Raw genomic sequence first — 20,804 nt, forward strand, 5'->3', positions numbered from 1 at the left:
TCTTCTTTCCTTTTTTTAAACTGTGATTCGTGTTAGTGTCGTGTGGTGTGTAGGTGATATCGAGTTTTCCAAGAGTTTTCAGTGCTTGTCGAAGAAATTAGTTGGTAACAAACTCGGGAAACCGTAACTTTCATCCGGTAATAGTCTGTTGGGTTGAAAAACAGCGGAGATAGTCACGATGTTGTGTGCATTTGTTGGCGATATTAATGTTAGGCAAACTGAAATGCGTGGCAAACTTAGAGCGAACGACGAATTTGCATCGTATAAAATGTTCCACCCTTTTGCATAAACTTTGTCTAGAGATGTTGCTTGTTTAGGAAAACAGCGCAAAAACAGCAAACGCTTTTTGCGCCACGAATGTTACCTTGCTTGCGCGGAACTAATATACGTAAATTGTGTTGCCTTTAACGAGCTGAATCAACGCGTATCCAAGGCATTAATTTAACAATGCGTATTTTTAATTGCGTTATATAGTCGAATTACCAATTATCGTAGCAACGAGAAGGTTCTTCTCCGTAAATATATCTCGTATATGAAGGGAAAAGTAGAGAAGGGAAAAAAAAAGTAGAAGAGGAAAAATTCTGTCGTTTCGAAACTCTGGTTTTTTTCTCCGATTTAAATTCAATCTTTTTGAGTGGACGTTGTGTATTCGCAATTTTTGCAGTCATTCCGTAACTTTTATCCGCTCCGGATTCGCATAAAAATACATACATATTCGAGGTAAACGAAAATAAAATCCTTTGTTGAAATACACGGGCGGACGAAAGTCCTTTTCCAAAATTCAGGTCCATCGCTTCCCATTTTCTGGTTTGTGTGTCCATCTGGAATGAAAACTAGGTCGGCTCCTCTCGAAGGTAGAATAAACAAATAATGGAAGGAACATAAAGGCGAACGATGTATCCCAACCGAAAGGAAAGAAACGCACTTTGTTGGCAATTCCAATGGTACGCGTGGGAGTTGACTTGTTTTTCACGTAGAAAAATAAGCATTCTCTATCGATTTCTATACGCGAAATTCCACAAACTTCCATTTCATGAACGTGATTTATGTTTCTTCGAATTCCGTAAAACAGAATGGAAATTTCACGAAAATCATCCTGTTCTACGACGTTGCTCTCGATGTTTGCAAACTCGTCAGCTGTTACATCAATCGACACGCGACACATAAAATTGATCGGCATTCCACACATAGCACAAAATGTAGCTTCAGGTGTTTCAGATATCGCCATATTTGCGCGTGAAAGTATATCTTGTTTAGGAGAATCGTGAACAAATCGTTGCATAATTAATGGTTCCGAATGGCTGCTTCGAAGCCGTATATCCATTTAAGACGTATACGTCATCGAAAAAATTTCGCGGGAATAGTATTTCATTGATTGATTCGATTTCGAAACTTCGACAACGTTTCAATTCCACGTTAAAAATTGAAATTTCACGATTAACGGAATTTTCAATTAATTGGTTATTCCGTCGAAAGGAAGAGGAAAGATATCGTTTCCGATATCATATGTTATTCAAAAGCGATGTCCCGAGAAGTGCTCGTAAACTGGTTACAAGGTATCGCAGGCGTCTTTTTTCAAAATTCATGCCTCGAATTTCCCGATTCACGAGGAGAAGGAAACTGGGTCATTGCGTCTCAAAGGAAGGGTGGTTGGCTCCAAGGTGAATCGCAAAGTTAAAGCGAGCGAGATATATATATATATATATATATTAAGAGGCTGAAGAGGAGGGCATAATGGGCCGGAAGGGCGTGGAGGATGGTTGAACGATCGAGAAACCATGACGAAATTCCTGGTAGATTGTGTTCCTTTGTGAGCCACGTGCCTACGTGTGTACGACTCCAACGTCTTACGAGATTATCGCCGCTTCGTCAACCGTTAAATCGATTAATTTTGCGATTGCGAAACGAACGTAACTTTGGCTCGCGTTTTTCGCGAGTTTCAGTATCAAACCGACATTTACCTTTTTCGCTCGGGTTCTAACTAAAAACTTTATCTAATTACAGGTAGGAGCAAGTTGAAAATCTCGCAATATCCAATCAAGAAGCGTTAACTTCGGTGGATAGGGATCGTATTTTACGAGGGAGTTGAAATGCGTTGGAGAATTAGGTCTCTGCTCTCAAAGTGCAAGAGGGTAACTGTCTCCAAGGTGAATCCCAAACTCTCAAGTGCAGTAAAGATAGAGGAAGAGAAAGGAAGAGAAAAGAGGGTGGAAGGGCGTGGAGAATGACGAAATTCCGAGTAGACAAGTCTCTTCTCTCGAGTACTCAGTCGTTATGGACTTTGGAGCGAGAAGGGAAATTTCGAGCAGGAAATGCGATCAGACAGAGCTCGCATTGTTTCGTAAATAGTTTTAGCTCAATGGACGATTTAAGGTCTATAATTTAATTTCTATTTGATCCCTTGTTTAATGCCACGAATTTAAGTAAGCGTAACCAAGTATCGCGAAGTTGTAGACGTATTTAGCCTACGATTCAAACGCGAGATCGATTTTCGTGAAACATAACTCCGAGCCGGAAATTAAGTTTGTTTTCCTCAAAGGGAAGGTAACTGTCGTCGAGACGAAGTCGAAGTTTACCAGGAGGAGGGACGAGGGGGAGGAATAGGAGCTGAAAGGGTGTAGAGGATGAGTAGAAATTCCGAGTGGATGGTGTTCCTTTGTGAATTATCCTCGTCTTTTCGTCGATTTTCGGACGAGAGGAATTGATGTTCCATCCTGACAACAAGTTCAAAGGGTGTTTCGAAACTTTTTATGATTGAAACGATCAAAAAAGTATGTTTAAGTTAATCGGTACCATTACGGGGATATTTGTTTCGGAGTACACACAAAGCTCACTATCGATCGGTGAATCCGCAAATGTAGGACACTCGAACGTGTTGTCACAACTATACCATGTTAAACAGGTGAAGTTTCATGATTTTTAACTCTACACAATTAAAACCGTTGTGATTAATTTTTATGTTGTATTTTATATATATATATATTAGGTGTATGTTACGTCGTAAATTACAATTACAAAAGAATACAGAGAGAAATTTGTGTGGAAAAATCGTGTAAATCCATTTCACGAAATATCGAATTCGAAATTGAATTAAGAAAAGCCAAGGATGACGTAAATTTAAATTTACAAAAATATCGTTATTAAGAATTAAGAGACGCTAGTGGAAAATCGATTATTTTTCAATCAAAAAGATAATTCGTTTGGGAATATTATCTTTGAAATTTCATCGAAAAACTGGCAACGCTTCTACCCCCTATTCGAATAATTTCAAATCTCTCGTGTGATGGAATCGTTTTTCGGAAGACTTTGACTCAGTTTTACTGGCTAAATCTGCGATAATGGCTGCCAAGAATCGCATATATGATAATGGCTGCCAACTAGAATCAACTTTGGAAAGCCAACTAGCTGCGAGATTATAAAAAATAGAATTGCATTTTTAGAGATCATGCCCGATTGTTCGAAAATTCGGAATAAAGATATACAGAGGCAAACGTATCCGATCGATTATGCAATCCGATACAACCTGTATCAAGGAGAAATCGCTCGTATAAAAAGAAATATTAATTTCGAAAGATAGAGTTTCTCCAGATGTGATTTTTTGATACAACACGCAACACCCTTGCGTGTTTCTGATCCAAGAACTTAATATCGCGATGTTATTTGGAGCGGTTTCAAATGCTCGAGCTCGTGTATATTCATTTCTTATTTTTGCAACCAATCCATCACGAGTCCACGAAATCTCCTGTGATAACTGGCCATTAATATATTTCATTTCCCCAAATCTTTTTCACCGTTTCTTCATCGTTGCTGAACATTAATTGTCGCGATGCAAAATAATCTCGAACGTAAGAATCCACGGTGAGTAGACGAATTTTCGATACGCAAATTAATTACTCGAATTAATTACAGACATAACTCTGTCCCCGACGAGTTCGTTACATTAGATTGGAAAATTCTTAATTTCGAAATCTCGGAGCCCATGGTAATGTCACATGTTTACTATCCCGTCGAACGTATCGGATTTAAGACGGAGCTATTTAGTAATTGGCGTTAAGCGTAACCATCGATACTTTAGCAAAACGGGCTGTAAAAAACGATCGTCGAAGGTAGACACGGGCGGGTGGCAAAATAATCTCATCGATTCGCCTTCCGAAAGAAGCCACGCTGGTACACGCTTGGATGACACGTTCGTGAGAGAGAGAGAGAGAGAGAGAAAGCCTTGACACGGAATAGGATGAAAGTAGGATCATCCTTTAAGACGACAGCTTTAATATCGGGTATCTTGGTGTACGTGTGTACAGGAGGAGCAGGTGGCAGCAATCGCGCTGGAGCTTTAAGAACCAAGGGGTGGAGAAGGCTGGAGAACGCATTTCCCGTCGGATACTTGGATCAGCCGAGGAAGGAGGATCGTTTTCAAGGAAGCTTTCGTGCAACCTGTGCACGTTCTCCTTCTTCGTCAGTAACAAGCAAGAAAGACTTAAAAGAGAGAGGGTGGCGAGGATGAGGCAAGTAGTCGTGTTGGAGCCGGCTGGCAGCGTTCTGGTGATCAGGCAGACTTCCCTCGGTAGTAACGTCACTACCGGTAACACCAACTCCAATGCTGGATCCAATAACGTTCACGAGACCCATGGGCTCGCCAATCACGCCGCTGTGTCCACGATTGCCTCCAATGATCACAATCAGAATCGTATCGTCGTCGTGCGCTCGTCCTCCTCGACCTGCATGACTACCACGGTGAGTAGATTAATTCGTTGCAACCCTTGGAACGAGATCAACTTGAATTGACAACTCCTTATCGGATATTTTTTCTCTTCGAGAAGGGAACTGATCTTCTTCTTCTTCTTCTTCTTTTTTTCCTTCCCCCTCCTCCAGTTTTAGTTGCAGTAGAAATTAGCAGGATTTCGTTTTTTGTTTTTGTCGAGTACATGTTGGTTTGTAAATGTTTTATTGTGATGAATAGAAAAGTTCTCGCGATGTAACGACAAGGTTCCATAGAAGACATCCAACATTTTTCACCAGGCTGACAATCATTCATCCGCGAACGGTAACAACATCAATATTAACGGCAACCTGAACGGGAACTCCGGGGCAATTGGTAGCAAAACGTCGACGAAGGTTGTGGTTGGTAGCGGAGTTTCCAAGTCGAGCGAGAGAAACGATCATCTCAGAAACGATCACAAGAGCCAAGATGGGATCGGTACCGGTGAATCGAACCCTGGATGTCGTCCAAGGACGAGCAAGGAAGCCGCTCACGAGAACGTCTCCTTAGACAGGAAGCTCGATGGCGCGGATCCCATCTCCGGTAAGTACTTCCGCCATTACTTCCTTCTACCTTTGACAGACCAGTTCTTTACCGATCTTCCCGTGAATTATTTATCTATCCCCCTGTCGGACGTACTTCTTTTCGTGCCAATAATTTGCCTTGCTGTTTATGCGCTAAAAGGAAACGACCGACCAACTCTCCACACTCGACGATCGCCAGGTTTCCAGTCGATGGGAACGTTTATGAAGTTATAGCTTTGTGTTCCTGTTTGCGAACGATTGCGAACGATCCTCGTTCCACGGAATCGTTTTATTCGTTGTTGATCCCTCTGAAAGGAACGATACGACGCGATCGTGATTTCGGTTATAGTCGATCAACGTGGAAATATTCGGAGAAAGTGCAAAGAAATAGGATACAGAGTGTTTCCATTCGACGAACGTTTCTTTTATATCAAGTTCGATAAATGGAGGTACGTAGATATATATATGAAACGATGATTTTTTGTTCTATTATCCTTTCAACGATTGTTCACGATCTTTTCCCTTCGTCGATATTAGGAAACGTTATTCGGTTTAAAAAGGAATATTTCCTACGTGGCAACACGATAAACCATTTTAATAAAAGTTTCTAGCAAATTGGCGATCTCGTGACGATGCGATTCGTTGTGTATGTATTGGTTAGATTAATTAAAGAGATAAGATAAAAGAAAAGTTTGATACGTTTCGAGGCACGGAACGAAATGATACAAGTATTAGGCTTGACTCGTAAAATCGAACGTCGCGAAGGAGGAGAAGTACACGTGTAAATATTTTTTTTTTCGAGGAATCACTTCATTATTTCGAGGAATCGAATTCGCGAGTTACGAGAATTATTCAGAATTCTGTCCACCAACACCATTGAATTTCACGGAATGAGGCGCGCTCTTTAATTCTTTCCCTTTAAGTCTCCCCTTATTTAAATTTTAAACGAAGTTCATCGATCGAATTTCGTTTGGAATCAAAACTGTTTAAGCCCGCATGAATTATACATAGTTTATATTAACTTCTATGACAGGGGAAACAATTACTTTAACTTTGTATTAATGAATTTTTAACACGACGACGAGGGAACGAAATAAGTGTATTAAGTACGTTCGTACGTTCTTCCTCCCTTAACTTAATTGTATGCATATATTCATCGATTCGTTAGATTCTGAAAAAATTTTGTATCCTCGTGGAAATGGTTAAGCGTTATTTAATTAACGTTTTCGAAGTTATTTTTTTTCATCTTTCCGTTAGGTCGCGTTAAAAAACGGAGTTTAAGCCAAAGGGGATCGTTTCTCTTTGGCTTTTTTTTTTTTTTTTTTAACGTCAAGGTTGAGTTACTTGAAGCAGGAATCTAGTTAAACTTTTGAGAAAAAAAAAGAGATCCATTTCCGAGACCTCCTTGAAACTTTTTTTTTATCCGGCTTACGAGAGGCGCGCGCGCTATCACGGTCGTATAATTTTTCTTCACTCTCTCTTTCTTTCCCCCCTCCTCCCCTTTTCATCCTTAACTTCGACGTCACGTGTTCCATTCTTTCGTCGTCAAAGGCCTCTCCTCCCTCTTTATCGCTCTCCGAAGTGACTCGCTTGTCCCATGTTTCCAGAATTGAATATATGCACGTGCAGTCCTAGTTACACACAGTCGTCGGAATATACATGGCGTGACAGAAATACACGTACCCGCGTTCAATTCGTTTCGAAACATTTTACGAGTGTGTATCGGTGCATGAGTCAGAGAGCTGATTAGCAGCAAACGATAACTATAAACAGGAAGTTAAGTTTCCTACTTATAAAGATATCGCGAGAATTGTGCGAAGGTGATAAAAATCGAAACGTCCTTTTCTTTCTTTTTTTTCTTTTTTTTTTTTCGTAGCACGAAGAAAAGATCGGGATCGTGTACGGTACCCAGTTCCGCTATTTTTCATTTTTCTAGTTACGTACGGCGCGGTGGAAAGCGGGGTTGAAAAAAAAAAAAAATGTTTTGCTTCGAATCCACGCATGTAGGTCCGTATAATGCTTTTACCGAAAGTAGGGCGACCGTTTCGATCTTGAAACCACCCTCTTCTCAATTCGCTGGAATTTCACGATCTGATGCGTTTTTGAAACGTTTCAACGTCGCCTATATACCACCGCCTGCGCCTGTCGCGTATTTCTTTTTCTGAATATATCCAATATAAAACAAAAGGGGCCTCCGATGCGAAAAGGGAACGAGATAAATGAGAAATAAATAGGAAACGCGATACCACGGAAATCGATATCGACGCAAGTTTCTACGACATGGAGGAGGTTTGTAGTTTATAATTTTTAGACTTGATCGTTAAGAAGAGGCATAAGTTCCCTTGAAAATTCTTTCTTCGCCGAGCGAAAGTTTCCTATCGATGACAAGTTACGTACGTACGTTGTAAGTAGAATCGGTCTTTCATTTTCCTTGTTCTTTGTATCGTCCAACTTATCGAACACGGTGGTGTATAAATAAAAAATTAGAGCAAAGGAGGAACAAGGGAGATGGAATAGCGGAATAAATTTGAACGTTGAAATGTCGTAATAAATCCATCGATTCGCCGGTTCTCTAACACGAATCGTTTTTCTCCTATAGCAACGACTATACCTGTTACGAGGAATTATACTTCCTTCCCGGAAACCATTGTTAAACGGGCTGTCTTCCTTATCGACTGGTGTCACAGCCCAGCTTGAACGGTGTAGGACTCGAGCTTGCAACCCTCGATTGAAGCACTCCCGAAAGAACTGCACCCTGGCGGGTAAGCCCCGATGGGGATAATTCGTAGTTCCGGTAATATCCGCCAGAGCGGCGATCCTGTCATCCCTCCATCCATTTTCCCTCATCTGCGTAGGTAGAAGGACAGGCTTAACAATTTTTCTACCCTCGAGCAAAAGGTCTTTCCACTGTTTCCTTCCCCTTTATCGATCTCCCAGGGATCTCGTTTCTGTTTCGAAGGTCGAACCAGCCGGGCAATCGCGAAGATCTCGAATCGTAATTTCTCCGCTGCTAGACGACGACTGATCGTCGGAATTTAGTGGTTGGTATTCAGAAATTACTATCCTCGTGCAAACGTCGGTATGCATCCCCTGTACAAGGCGCGTCGCTGGTTGGCCGTCCTGTACACACGGACACAGACACACACGCGCCTCGTACGAACCACTTTCTGTCCCTCTCTATCCTCACCTATCCGATTCCCGGTGACTAGAGGTAGATAGGTAGGTAGGTAGATATCGACCCCGCGAGATATCAACTTCCTTCTTCTCCGTCTCTCCGTCTTCGCCTTCCTTCCTATTTCTTCCTTCTTCCATAAAACCCCCTATCCTTCCTAATTCCCCGCTCCTCCGTTATCTTTACTTTTCTCGCGCATTTCTCTTTTTTCCCGCCTCATTTCGCCCCCCTTTCTTTCGTCCCCCCATTCTTCCTTCCTTTCACGTCCATTTTTCTCGGGCCTATCCTAATTCGGGACGTTGGGTTTAACGACGATAGGCCACGACTTAGCCGTTAAACGCGAGTCTCTCTGGTCCCTGGCAAGAAGTACCGAAGCAACTCGACGAATCCGAGCACGAGCTCCTTCGGACCCGGCGATCTTATTGATTGTCTTAGCTTTCCTGCCGTCATGCTCGCTCTCTCTCTCTCTCTCTCTCTCTTTCTCTCTCTCTTCCTCTCTCTCTTCCTTTTTCATCGCCTGGTCTGCACGGGAATACTTGCACACATAAAGAGACGGTTCTCGTTCTTCTATCTTCTATCTATCTCTGTTTGATCCGCACTGGAATAGGTACACAGGAATTTTCTTTTTCCCCTCCCCTTCCTTCCCTCTTTCTTCCACTCCCTTTGACTCTCTTTCCATCTTGTCGAAGACTCTCGTTCTCAGTTTCTCCCTCTCGTTTCTCTTGTTTTCTTCTCTTGGTAACTCGACGAGCTACCAAGTCGTTGACGACTAACGACCGGCGACTTACGTGTCCTGCTAACTTTGCCCCGTGTTCCACGAAATGAACACTTACGTGATAAAGGAAGAAGAGAGAGAGAGAGAGCCAGGACGGGGGAGGAAGCATAAAGAGGGAAGGGAGGTTCGAAGTAAGAGCGAAAAAGAGAAAGCAAAGGATTGAAGGATTGGCCGAGGGAGAAGGAGGGAAACAAACGGAGAAAGGAGAGGGGAAAGGGATAGATAGTTGGACAGGAACCTCTGCCAACGTTCTATTTAAAGCCGTGGGGGTAGCAGCAGCTAGCTGACTGGTAATTTACGAGCTTATACCAAAAAGTTGGACACCTTGGGGATGGCTCCGCACTTTGACACGTGACCTACTTTTATCGGGTTACGTAATTGATCGTCTCGCGCTTGCCCCGTTTGCGTCGCGAAATCTACGAGGGCGAATCCCCTTTCTCTTTCTTTCTATCTTCCCTTCTATTTCTTTTTATTTTTCTTGGTCATCACCTTGATCTTCCATTTCTCTCTCTCTCTCTCTCTTTCTCTCCCCCTCCACTCCTCTCTTTCTCTCTCCTATTCTTTCGCCCCTATCCTTCGGCAAACAATATTTTTCTTTTCTTGGATTCTTTTCCTTTTCTTTTCGAACTTGTATATCGCGTATTTCGTAATCAATTATAAAATTGCAGTCTTCTCTCTCTCTCTCTCTTTCTCTCTCCTTTTCTGTAAAAATCTTTTCAATTAAATTCATCGACAATTTAATCACCCTTCCATTTGTGAAAAAATGTTCAAGGCTGTACACCTTTTTAATTCAAATTACTTTTTCATTCTTTAAGGTCGTTAGACACAGCGACGGGGGATGAGCGAGCGACAGCTCTATTTATATCGCATTTAACACACGAGAAGACCTTTGGGTTATTAGCCCTTTCAGCTTCGCGTGCTGACCTAAATGACGTGCAATTTAAAATTCGTGCAACATATCGATCCTCAAAAATGTTCTACCTCCTCGCCTCCCGTGTGTATTTGCGTAACGCGATTTAATTATTTTTCTATTTATACGATCAAACAGTATCAAACGAGATTCGCGGTATGATTTATAACCGTTGCTCGTGTTCCCTGCGTGTGTGTGTACGTGTGCGCGTGCGTAAAGAGAAGCTCCCCTATCGGAAACGTGAAATGCAATCTCAAAACCCGTAGCAATTTCTCCTTCTTCTATTGGCCAAAACGATAAATCTCCTCGTAAATGAATTCAGCTATACGTAACGTTCCATTTCGATGGTTAGTCAGAAATTATGGAGCCACGAAACGTACGGAGTAAACTCGGCGCGATACCAAAAATTAGTTGGCGGTCCAGCTCTGGGAAACAATACCGATCATCCCTGACCATACGCTGGCCGTAAGCTCGAGAATCATGCACCTTATGTGTTCCACTTTTGGCCCGTGCTCGGCTAAAAATAACTTACCATTTCTATTTCCTTTGATCTCCTCTATTTTCCTATTATTCTTCTCTCGCGCGATACAAACGTAGACCGAACGCGTTTTCAGCGCGTGTAAATGTCGGATTGTTTCATCGCGACGAGGGACGGAGAAAGAAAAAATGGAAAAAGAAGGAAGAAATATCAAAGAGAGAAGTCTCGGAATGCGGATACAGATCGTGAGAGTAGCGCACGAATTGATCTATTTCTCGCAAATGGAGATATTGTATCCAGAGTCCAACAATAATTCGCGAGAAGTAATTTTTACCGTATCTTCGTGGAAGATGGATAAAAAATAATTTTCGTATTCGTGCAATAAACAACATCTTTGCCTATAAATCAACACGACGAGGAGGTGGCTGAGGATGAAGTTGTTCAGAGTAGTATCCAGGCTTATTTCATTTCGTCGGCGTGCTCCTAGTTACGAGATCCGCTCAATTACGAGTTCCTGGATAAATTACGAGTTTATGCGAGAAAATGTACGACCCCGGTGTGCAAGTGCCACCCCTCTGGTGCTCGACTCTGCGCACATGCTCCGCACACGTCTGTGTAAACAGACCACACACGTTTCCCAAAGCCTAATTCAGATCTAACGGGTTATACACGCGAATTCACACGTACGTCCCGTGTTGCGTGCAGTGTGTGTGCGCGAAAGCGCCGCTTAAATCCATATAAATACATGCCCATGAATCCATCCATTAATCAGATTCGCGATAGGGGGGGTGGAACTCGGGCTCGACGCCCGAGTGATTTCAACCCCCATCCCTCGCCGCCTCTTTTTCTTTTTCCTCCTTTCCTTTTTTTTCCTCTCTCTCTCTCTCTCTTCCTCCCTTCCTTTCATCGATATCTATAGAAAGTCCAGTTGCAAGGGTCACTAGGAGATGGCAGCACCTCCATTAAAATTCGACGCGAACTTTCTGCGAGAATCCGATGTATGCTGTGTCATGCCCTGCTTATAGCTCTGTACAGCCTAGCTTGCAAGTCTGCAAAGGTACGGGGGCTGTCGTTCTACGTGTGGAAAATACGTGTGTAGGCGCGAAGGCAGCCGGTTACAACCTACGACGACCACGACGACGACGACGACGACTCATAGGTTGTGAGTGGAATATGGTTTAGGGGATTGGAAGGGGGATGAGGATCGGAGGCTGTGCCTATATGTCCCCAAACGGGAGAATCTGTTCAACATTTTTCTCCTCGATTCTTTTTTTCTTTCTCTCTTGAGAATTCGTACTTTCCCCCTCTCTTTTATATTTCTCTTTCTCTGCCTCTCTCCTTCTCTCTGTTTCTCGTTTTTTTTTATTTTCAACCGTTACATCGATTTGTTAACCGGTAACACGTTTGATTCGAAATGTACCTTTTTTTTTTCTCGCCCTCGATTGGAAATACCTACGCCGAGCGCAAATATTGATGGCAGCTCGTGGAAACTTCCCCGTTGGCAGTAGATAGGATGTCAGGTGTTCGATAAATGCTGAATCACTGCAATTTTGCATTTTTAAAGTCCTGCCCCTTCTGTCCTAGCCTATTTCTCGCAGACCGTACTGCAAATTTCCTGGGAGAAGGAAACGTGGATTATCCCTTTCCTCTCTCTTTTATTTTTTATCCCTTTCCTTTCTTCGTCTCCTCCCCCTCCCCCACTTCTTTTTTTTTCTATCCTCACAGCGCAAAGCCGATTTATCGCCAAATTGGAGAGAACGTTTTCTCGCTTGTCCCAGTTAAATTAGCTCGGCTAATTAAAAAAGGAGGGGAAGGGCGCAGAGAAGAAGTGGAAGAAGAAGCAGAAGAAAAAGAAGAAGAGGAAGAGAAAAAGAAAGGAAAATAGGGAAGTTGTTTCTCGCAGCCGCGTCCTCTTTTTTTTTTTTTTTTCTTATTCCCGGATACTTTGCACCGAGCGGTTCTCGAGGGTTCTCGAGGGGGTGAAAGGTGGTAAAGCCTTATAAATCCGGCGAATGGAAGAAGAAGAAGAAAAAAAAAAAGAAAGAAAGGAAGGAAAAAACAAGAAAAATCACCATTTTTAAAAAAAAAACACAAACGAAAGAGACTCGTTCATACAGGAATTATCCCGCATGCCGTTCTAAATGCCGCAGAAGGACGGATAACAATCGATTATCGTGGCCCGACACGGAGCAACACTCGAGCGTATTTCCAGCGTGCAGGATGATCCTGCGTCGGAATGGAAGGGTAGAGTAGGTAGAGAAATGTACGCTTAGGCATTAATTTGCATTCTCGGTAATCCTTAATTTACAACTCCGCCGGAGTTTTCCAGAGGGTAGCATCGGCGAGTTCTCCGCGGAATTGGCTCGGTGTGCACCCACACCTTGGCGAGTGGAAACACGTAGAGGAGAACGGATGCTGGTTCACGGAGGGAGGGAGGGGCTGGAGTGCAAGGGGTAGTGGTAGCTAAAGCGAGGTGGTGGGGGCTGGATATTGAAGTAGTGGAAAGGAGCAAGAGGGGTGGAGGGTGGAGGGATTCGGTAGACAGGGGCTGTGGCTGGGGTAGTCGGCTGGTCGTTGGTGGGGGTTGGGGACTATGAAATGGCGGAATAGGAAAGGGGTAGGGGACGTCGACGATGGAAGGACGAAAAGAGGGGCGATGGACGGAGGTCGAGAGTCGCGGGTTGGCTCACTCTGCGGCTCCCGCCGCTCGGGAGCAGACACGCGGGGCCAAAGACTAATTTGAACCTATTTTATTAACAAAACAAAAACATACATATTTGTAAATAACACTAAATAACACGAAGTAATACACACGTCTCCTAAAGTCTCTTTATCTACTCTAAATAAAAAAAGAAAAAAGGAAACTCTTAGACCTCTGTAAAAAAAAAGCGAACAAACAAAAAGAACAAAAGGAACGCAAGCGACAAAGTAACTATTTCCAGTCCCTAAGCGAATCGTTACGAAGCCTATAACGCGACGGAAACGAGGATACGTGTGAAGATAAAGCGAGGGAAAGAAAGAGAGTGAGCGAGAGAGAGAGAGAGAGAGAAAGAGGGAGGCTACCATCGGTGGTGTCGGCAAGAGAAAGGCGCGCGTGCGAGAAAGAGAGAAAGGGTGATAGAGAGAGAGAGATAAGGAAGGAAGGAAGGAAGGAAGGAAGGAAAAACGGAAGAAGAGAGACGAACGAGAAAGCAAAGGATTGAACGTGGTTAAAGGCGATCGTAAAACGCGTCAGCTGTGGGCGAATCTCTTTTTAAGTTCTCTCTGTACTGTGTGACCCTTACATTATTTTGTCCCTCCAGGGACAGGTTCAGTGTTGTAACTTAGGATATAAGAAGAATAAGAGCTCCTGGAACGCACAACAAGAAAGAAAACTAATAAAAGGGAAGAGTTGAAGAAAGAACGAGAGAAGGAGAGTGTGTGCTTGTGTGTGAGAGAGAGAGCGAGCGAGAGAGAGAGAGAGAGCGTGCGTGCGTGTGTGTGTGTGTGTGTCAGAAAGAGAAAGAGAGAGAGAGAGAGAAAGAGAGAGATTCGAGAAAGGACTGAGACAAGAAGAGAACCAAGGTCGAAGAGGTACAGAGAACACTAAGAGATAGACGTAGACGAAGAGGAGAGGAAGAAACGAAGAGAAGATTCGTGGAAAAAATTGTTCGTTGAATTAATCTACGAGAATAAAATGGGGCTCCAGTTTTTTATACTAATGCGAACAAGTATTTAAAACGAAGAAGAGGAAGAGTACGGAAGAGAGAGGATAATATATAGATCGAGAAGAAGAAGAAGAAGAAAAAGAAGAAAGTTCGATCTTTATCACGGTGTCAGACAGTTGTATCTCCACGTGTGTTGTCCATTACACGACGTCGCGTCGAGAAGGGTCTGCAACGTTTATCGTGAATCATTATCTGTCTGTGACTCTTGATTCCTTTAGGGGAGAAGCGGGCGGAATAAATTCGATTGACTTTTGAAACGAGGGTAGAATAATTCGAACGAACAACCTGGCTCGCGTACACGATTCTTTGGGGGATATGTCCTGCCGTTCTAAGGGGAATCACCACCCACGTGCACGAGCCTCACGCAGAGGACAACGCCAAGCGAGTCGTGTTTCCATCCTAGAACCCGGCAGCAAGCTCTCCTGACAAAAAGAGTGCCGTCGTAGCTTGTCACGGTCTAGAATCGCGAACACCGACCATTGTCGAGTCGCCATATCAACCGCACACTCGTCCAAATTCACGAGGAGCCTGGGGATGTCTGCGAGAGCACAGAAACGATCGCGCTACGCGTACGTTCAGGGACGATGACGATCGGCCACGATCGGTAAGATCCAAGAAGCGGTCGCTCTGACGAGCGCCACGGAAATGGCGGGCTACAATCATTCGAATCCACAGCGTGTCGTCTATCATGCGACCTACCCGACGCCTCTCGCACCAAGTGAGTCCTTTATCTTTTGCCCCACGCGTCCACCGATTTTTTCGTACACCAACTTTCTTCCCTCTATCCTCTATCACGGTTTAACGGTTTATTTCGATGTCGTCCCTTGACGGTGATGATCTTATTTCGAGTTTTCTTTCGAGTTTTCGCTTTGAAATATTTTTCATCTTCGTTCCGGGTGAAATTTTTATACGATCGCGATAAAAATGCGCACGTTAGGCAGAAGGTATCGGCAATGAATTATCAGAGAAAATACAGTTATATTATCTGTATCGATAATAACGTTGTGTGGTGGCAAACCGAAATATTTCATTCGACGAACAACCGTTTCCTTAATGTCTTCAAATGTCAATACGCGTAATTTATTAGTAATAAAGTACACATTTAGCATTTTAACGGGGAAGCCAGGAATTCTTCGCGATTATTTCCTGTTTCCAAGGAATCGTGATAATATTTCTTTTTTTTTACACGAATAGAATTATTAACCAATAGTACATAATTAAAAAATATATCACGTGATTCTGACAGTTAAATCATCGGATTGAATTCGTGTTTAAGTTATTTTTATCGTTACCTTAACATGAAAAAAGAGGAAAATTGTTTTCTTGGCCCTACTTTTTTTTTTCTTTCTTTCTTTCTTACTCGGTAAATTATGCGTTTATATTCCCGGGAAAGTAATATTATGCACGTGAAAAGTGCATTACTTTTAACACCACTGTTTTCTTTCTCTCGTACACGAGTTGTGTTACGATCGATACCAGCTTCGATCCGTTGTATATAAACACGATTAATGATGTGTTATGCAAACGTCTAAGCTTTCGTCGAAATAAGTACATGTGAGCACAAATTATTAGTACTCGCACGATAATCAGATCAACGATTGAAAGGGTTAACCGAACGAATGATGTAATTGATTTGGCCATTAGGATATTAAATTTCTTTGAATTTCGAAACTCGTATTTTACGCGAAAAAAAAAAGAAAAAAAGAAAAGAAAGAAAAACGTTCCAATCGTCGAGACCAGATTTTCATCGAATTCTTTTTTTCTTTCCTCCCCGTTTAGATGGAGATCCGATAAAACTTCCGGAGAATTTGGAGACCTTGCCACGAGCTGAACATTTTCCAACTCAGAGGCACCGATGGAACACCAACGAGGTGAGTTTGAAAACGATGATTATTTTTAACTGGAAATTCTATAAAACTAATTCTGTCTACTACTTCAACTTCTCTCGATTGAGAGAAGGGAGAGAGAGAGAGAGAGAGAGAGAAAGAGAGAGCGAAAAGATCGTACACGAGCGTAGAAAAATTCAAATGGGAAACGGGTACGCGAGTGAAAAAAAGGAAAAAGAAAAAAAAAAAGAGAAAAAAAAAAGAAAGGAAAGCAGGTTAGAAAAAGTAATGTCTCGGTCGAATTCCAACAAAAGAGCATACAGTTTCCTAGCAGCACCAACTGGATATACATTTACACGGCATTTCAGTAGGCAACTGGAAAGTAAATAGCGACGTCGCAACGCCGTTGGTGGCTCGTACGTAGCGTCGGTGGTTAGAGAGGATAGATGCTGTCCGTCCGTGTGCAAGCTCGCATCGGTGTGCAGGAGTGCACATACCAACACGTGGAGCACCCTGCACTCGTAGGTGTACCGATGTAGTCCACTGCTACTCTGACCCCGGTCGGCCCCCGATCAATAGCTGGAGCCAGCTAGAGAGCTCAGCCGAGCCGAGTTGAGTTGAGTTTTCAGTTCCGTCGAGTCGAACCGAATTGCGAGCCTATGCTTGCCCCGTTCCTATCCTTTGTCGATGATAACTCTCTTTTCATCCGTTTTTTCCTCCCTCCCCCTCCCCCTTTCCTTTTGTGGTTTTTCATTTTTCCTACCCTCTTTCACAGACCTATCTTTTAAACATCGTCGAAAAAAAGGAAAACGGGGGGGGAAAAAAAAAGAAAGAAAGTAAGGGGTATCGATTATTCCAAAATTATCCTCTTTTTATGTCCTCTCTGCTAAGATTAATCTCGTGAATCAGGGGGAGGTTTCCAATCCCGTCCCTGGATCAAAAGTTAGATTCGCTTTTCTTCAAACTTACTGCTATACTTTAACTCCGATCGTCGAGGATCCACGTTGAACTTATTCAAGTTGCCTCTTGTTTCGTTTATCTATCGCTGTGTAATATGCATTGCTAATCAGGTCATCTCGAGCGCTGCATCGCTCATCGTCTAAATTTCGACGTAATTTTGACGTGGAATTATCGGTATCATAAATATGAATGAAACCTCTATTATCCGCTTCTTACAACTTCGAACAGAGTATTCCTATTAATATCACGTCAATTCATTTTTCTTCCCTTTATTTTCTTCTTCTTCTTCTTCTTCTTGTTCCTTTTTTTTTTTTTTTTTCACTTACCTCGATGAACCGCGGAACGGATGAAAGGCCGGCGCATTAGGGATTCATGCTCGCGAAACTATTCATAGGATGAAGTTCTTAGGAAGTTAACGGAGCAACTTTTTGTACCGCGAAAAAGTTTAAAACCTCGTGTATGCAGTCGAAATCCTTTGCAGCGAGGGCATCCCTCGCCGTGATCTTGTTTTCTTGCCTGCTTTCTTTCCCCTTGTTCCCTCCCCCTCCCTTAACTTCTCTCGACACGGTACCGCTCTTCCTTCCACGCCATTTCTCTCCTGTGACAGCACGTCGTATACGAGCACGTCGTCATCCGACTTTTTGAATTGTCCCATCTTTCACGTGAACACGTGAAAATCCCGGGAATAAAATATTCCTCGGCGAGATAAATGGGGTGCGGTAAACTTTCGGTATACTTTTGATTGCGCCCTATCTCGGCAGGGTTTAACTAACCGACGGGTCAACTCTAACTTTGGGAATGGAAATTCGGTTTATTCGATTGACGTAGCAAAGAGTCCATTGTTCAGACCGGTTGCTGCCGGGACTGAATTTTTATTGACTCGTTGCCAAATTCTAAGTTGTTATTGGAGACAGGTCGCAATCAAGTCTAAACTTCAAACGGGCACAAAGTAGCTCGATGTTCGTTCTCTGTTCTGTACCGAACCGAATCAATTTCGTTCCCGGTGCTGGAATTCTTCCGTCCAAACTTTTCCTATTAACTTTTTTAATAGCCTCGATTATACGAAGCTAAAATTTATTGCCCAGAAGAAGAAGAAGAAGAAGAAGAAACAAAAGAAAAAAGGAAAAAGAAGGGAAAAAAGGACGTGTGTAGCCTCAGGTTGCTTTATCGATTATTCCCTCCCAACAACGCCTCCGTTCCTTTTTCGTATTCCTGTTTTTCCTTTCTCATCGCGAATCGATGCTTGATAACTTCCCAACATCTCTGTCGTGATTCTTCCTCCCTTTACCACCGTTGCCTGATCGAATCCCATTTGTAACGAGACACAACGGTGAATATATTCAGCTAGTGAAATTATAGTAATAATTTTTACCACGTACACTAGGAAAAGCATATCGTTTGTTTTGCACTTTTAGCATCGGTAATGAGGCTTAATCACGTTGATTTATTAACTGGTAACTTCTCCATAGTGGGCCAAATAATTTGAAAATACGTAATAATAGTACGTGGATCTCTATAAATTTTATCTTTAAATCGGGATGTCACCGATTGTTCCGTTTAAGCGTGTGATTTTCTACGTGATTAAATTGAACTTTCTTTTATTATCTTATTGGCGTGGCTCGTATAAAGAAACCGTGACATTTTGAAATATTAAATTGGACTTTTTTTTTAATTTTATCGGTCGATACAGGCTCCTTCGTCAAATTTGTGCGATAACGTTTCATTTAATTGATGAGCATGCGAAACCGCACGACCTATCTGTAAGCGGAAATCGATCCGAAAACAATGTTTCTGTTTGCTTATTGATTTCCGATTGCAGCGCAGTATAAATGCATTGAATAGCTACAGTTTACCTGGGCATACAATGACAGTCGACGCAATTAAACGTTAGTTTGCACTGTCAGTAATGCAATTTCCGATTCCACCGTTTTTCCAGCAAAATTCTATTTGGATGTAACACCGAAATTGATTTCGGCAAATAAGACTATTATTATTGTACGGTCAATATTTGCTTATTTCTGACTCCGTTCGTTTGCCGATTTCCAATGCCTCCGTCTCAATTATGAAAAATTATTTCTATCGATTGATCTTCGATCATTATTGCTATCGAGTTTACTTTTCACTCGAAATGCTCATTGAAATTGGTTAATTTTTTCCCCGCAACCAGGAGGAAGCAACCAGTGTATGTGGGTCGCATCGATTGCAATTTCTCAGATGGATTTCACTTCAAACCTTTTGCATTTTGAATCAAACGCATTTCGTGGTTTCAAGAAAATCCAATATCCAAGAGCACGATTTTATCACTTATCGAAATTACATTTCTCCAAGCTTTTTAAATTTAGAAATCACGATTCTTCAACGATAATTAATTCTTAAAATTTCACTTAATATTTACGGTTTCTCTCTAAGAAGATTTCTCTTCAAGAATCTGTGTTTAATTGTCACCGATTATTAAAACTGTCGTTTATATTTCTTAAAAAAAAAAAAAAAAAGGAAAAAAAACTTGCAAGCATGTTTTGATATCGTTGAACGAAAGTTTTCGGCTCGATGTTGACGTTTTTACGTCGCGTGCTCTCGTCGCTTCCCCTTGTCTGAGCAAATACCGACATATACCACTGACAGCGACTTCGAACTTGCAAGCCATTCCGAAGTGATGTTTATCTCTTCATAAAGTGGCTTTTTACGTACGAAAAACTTGCGAAATATTTATGTACTCGCGACGAAAAGTTGTCTGTCAAGTTGCACAAGTTAGATTCCACTGTTTGCCGACGACGAATGTGTCACCGGGTGCGCATCGTTCCACGAACGGAACGCGAAAGTTTCTGTTTCTGCCTGTACCCTAGTTTCACAGTTTATCTTCCCCCTATCGATTATCAATCGGCGATAAAATTGCTTCGGATACGTATTCGTAAAATACGAAGAAAGCATTGGAAGGACGTTGCATCTTCGTTTCGGGTGTCGGAAGGAGGGTCGATTTATCGGTCCTTTTGCATTCGTAAATCAAGGAGAATACATCCTTTCCGGTAACACGTGGGACAGAAGGCGTCTCGTTTACGTATCCGCTAAACCGAATACAGCAATCTATGGGCTCTTTCATCGTATCTTGAAAGATCTATAGATCGGTCTCGGTTCAAAGAGTAACGCCGACTGACCTTCTTCGCCTTTGCTTATGTGGATTCGTTACGAAACAGAATTTAGACGCGTAATTTGAGGGGGCAAAGGGAGGAAAAAAAGAAGAAAAAAAAAGAAAAGAAAAGAAAAGAAAAGGAAAAAGAACGGAGAGTTTGAATATTATTACGTACGCAATTACAGGGAGTATCACGGGTAAAAATTTTTGCGAATCTGACTGGCGTTGCATGGTAGCCGACCTTGCACGCAACATAACGATATGCACTGTCAGACGCCGTCTTTCAAGTTAAACTATTCTCTCCACGTTGCCTGACCCATTTCACGTCTGGCACGTTGCAAAATATGGTAAACGCATAGAAAATCAATTTACGTGGGCGCCCTCGCGTGAAGAAGATTTCGCAGGGAGAGCTTTGATTCCGTAAATCGATAAAAATAAGATAACTCGAGTTATTATTAATTATGCTGGATGAATATGACGCGTGTAATCTTGTTGCTCCCGTCTCTTACGTAACGCGTTATCGCGAAAATAGATTGGAAAGGGACTCGGATTCGAATCGAGTGAAA

General features: G+C 42.4%; 1 protein-coding gene across 13 annotated transcripts in view; it reads left to right on the top strand.

The window, feature by feature from the left end:
- Nucleotides 1–20,804, top strand: part of LOC107993399 (calmodulin-binding transcription activator 2) — a 40,002-nt gene that overhangs the window by 4,602 nt on the left and 14,596 nt on the right. For 7 of the 13 annotated variants that reach the window (XM_062083703.1, XM_062083704.1, XM_062083705.1 and 4 more), the window contains exons 2-5: nucleotides 2,005–2,902; nucleotides 4,302–4,734; nucleotides 5,020–5,302; nucleotides 16,105–16,196. In XM_062083703.1, the coding sequence (XP_061939687.1) occupies nucleotides 2,892–2,902; nucleotides 4,302–4,734; nucleotides 5,020–5,302; nucleotides 16,105–16,196 (819 nt within the window). In that variant the 5' untranslated portion in view covers nucleotides 2,005–2,891. Of the gene's footprint in view, nucleotides 1–2,004; nucleotides 2,903–4,301; nucleotides 4,735–5,019; nucleotides 5,303–6,588; nucleotides 15,044–16,104; nucleotides 16,197–20,804 lie in introns of those variants that run through there. The other 6 variants (XM_062083711.1, XM_062083712.1, XM_062083713.1 and 3 more) reach the window with 3 other exon arrangements.

Source organism: Apis cerana, linkage group LG13, assembly GCF_029169275.1.
Source record: "Apis cerana isolate GH-2021 linkage group LG13, AcerK_1.0, whole genome shotgun sequence".
In the NCBI taxonomy this organism is placed as follows: domain Eukaryota; kingdom Metazoa; phylum Arthropoda; class Insecta; order Hymenoptera; family Apidae; genus Apis; species Apis cerana.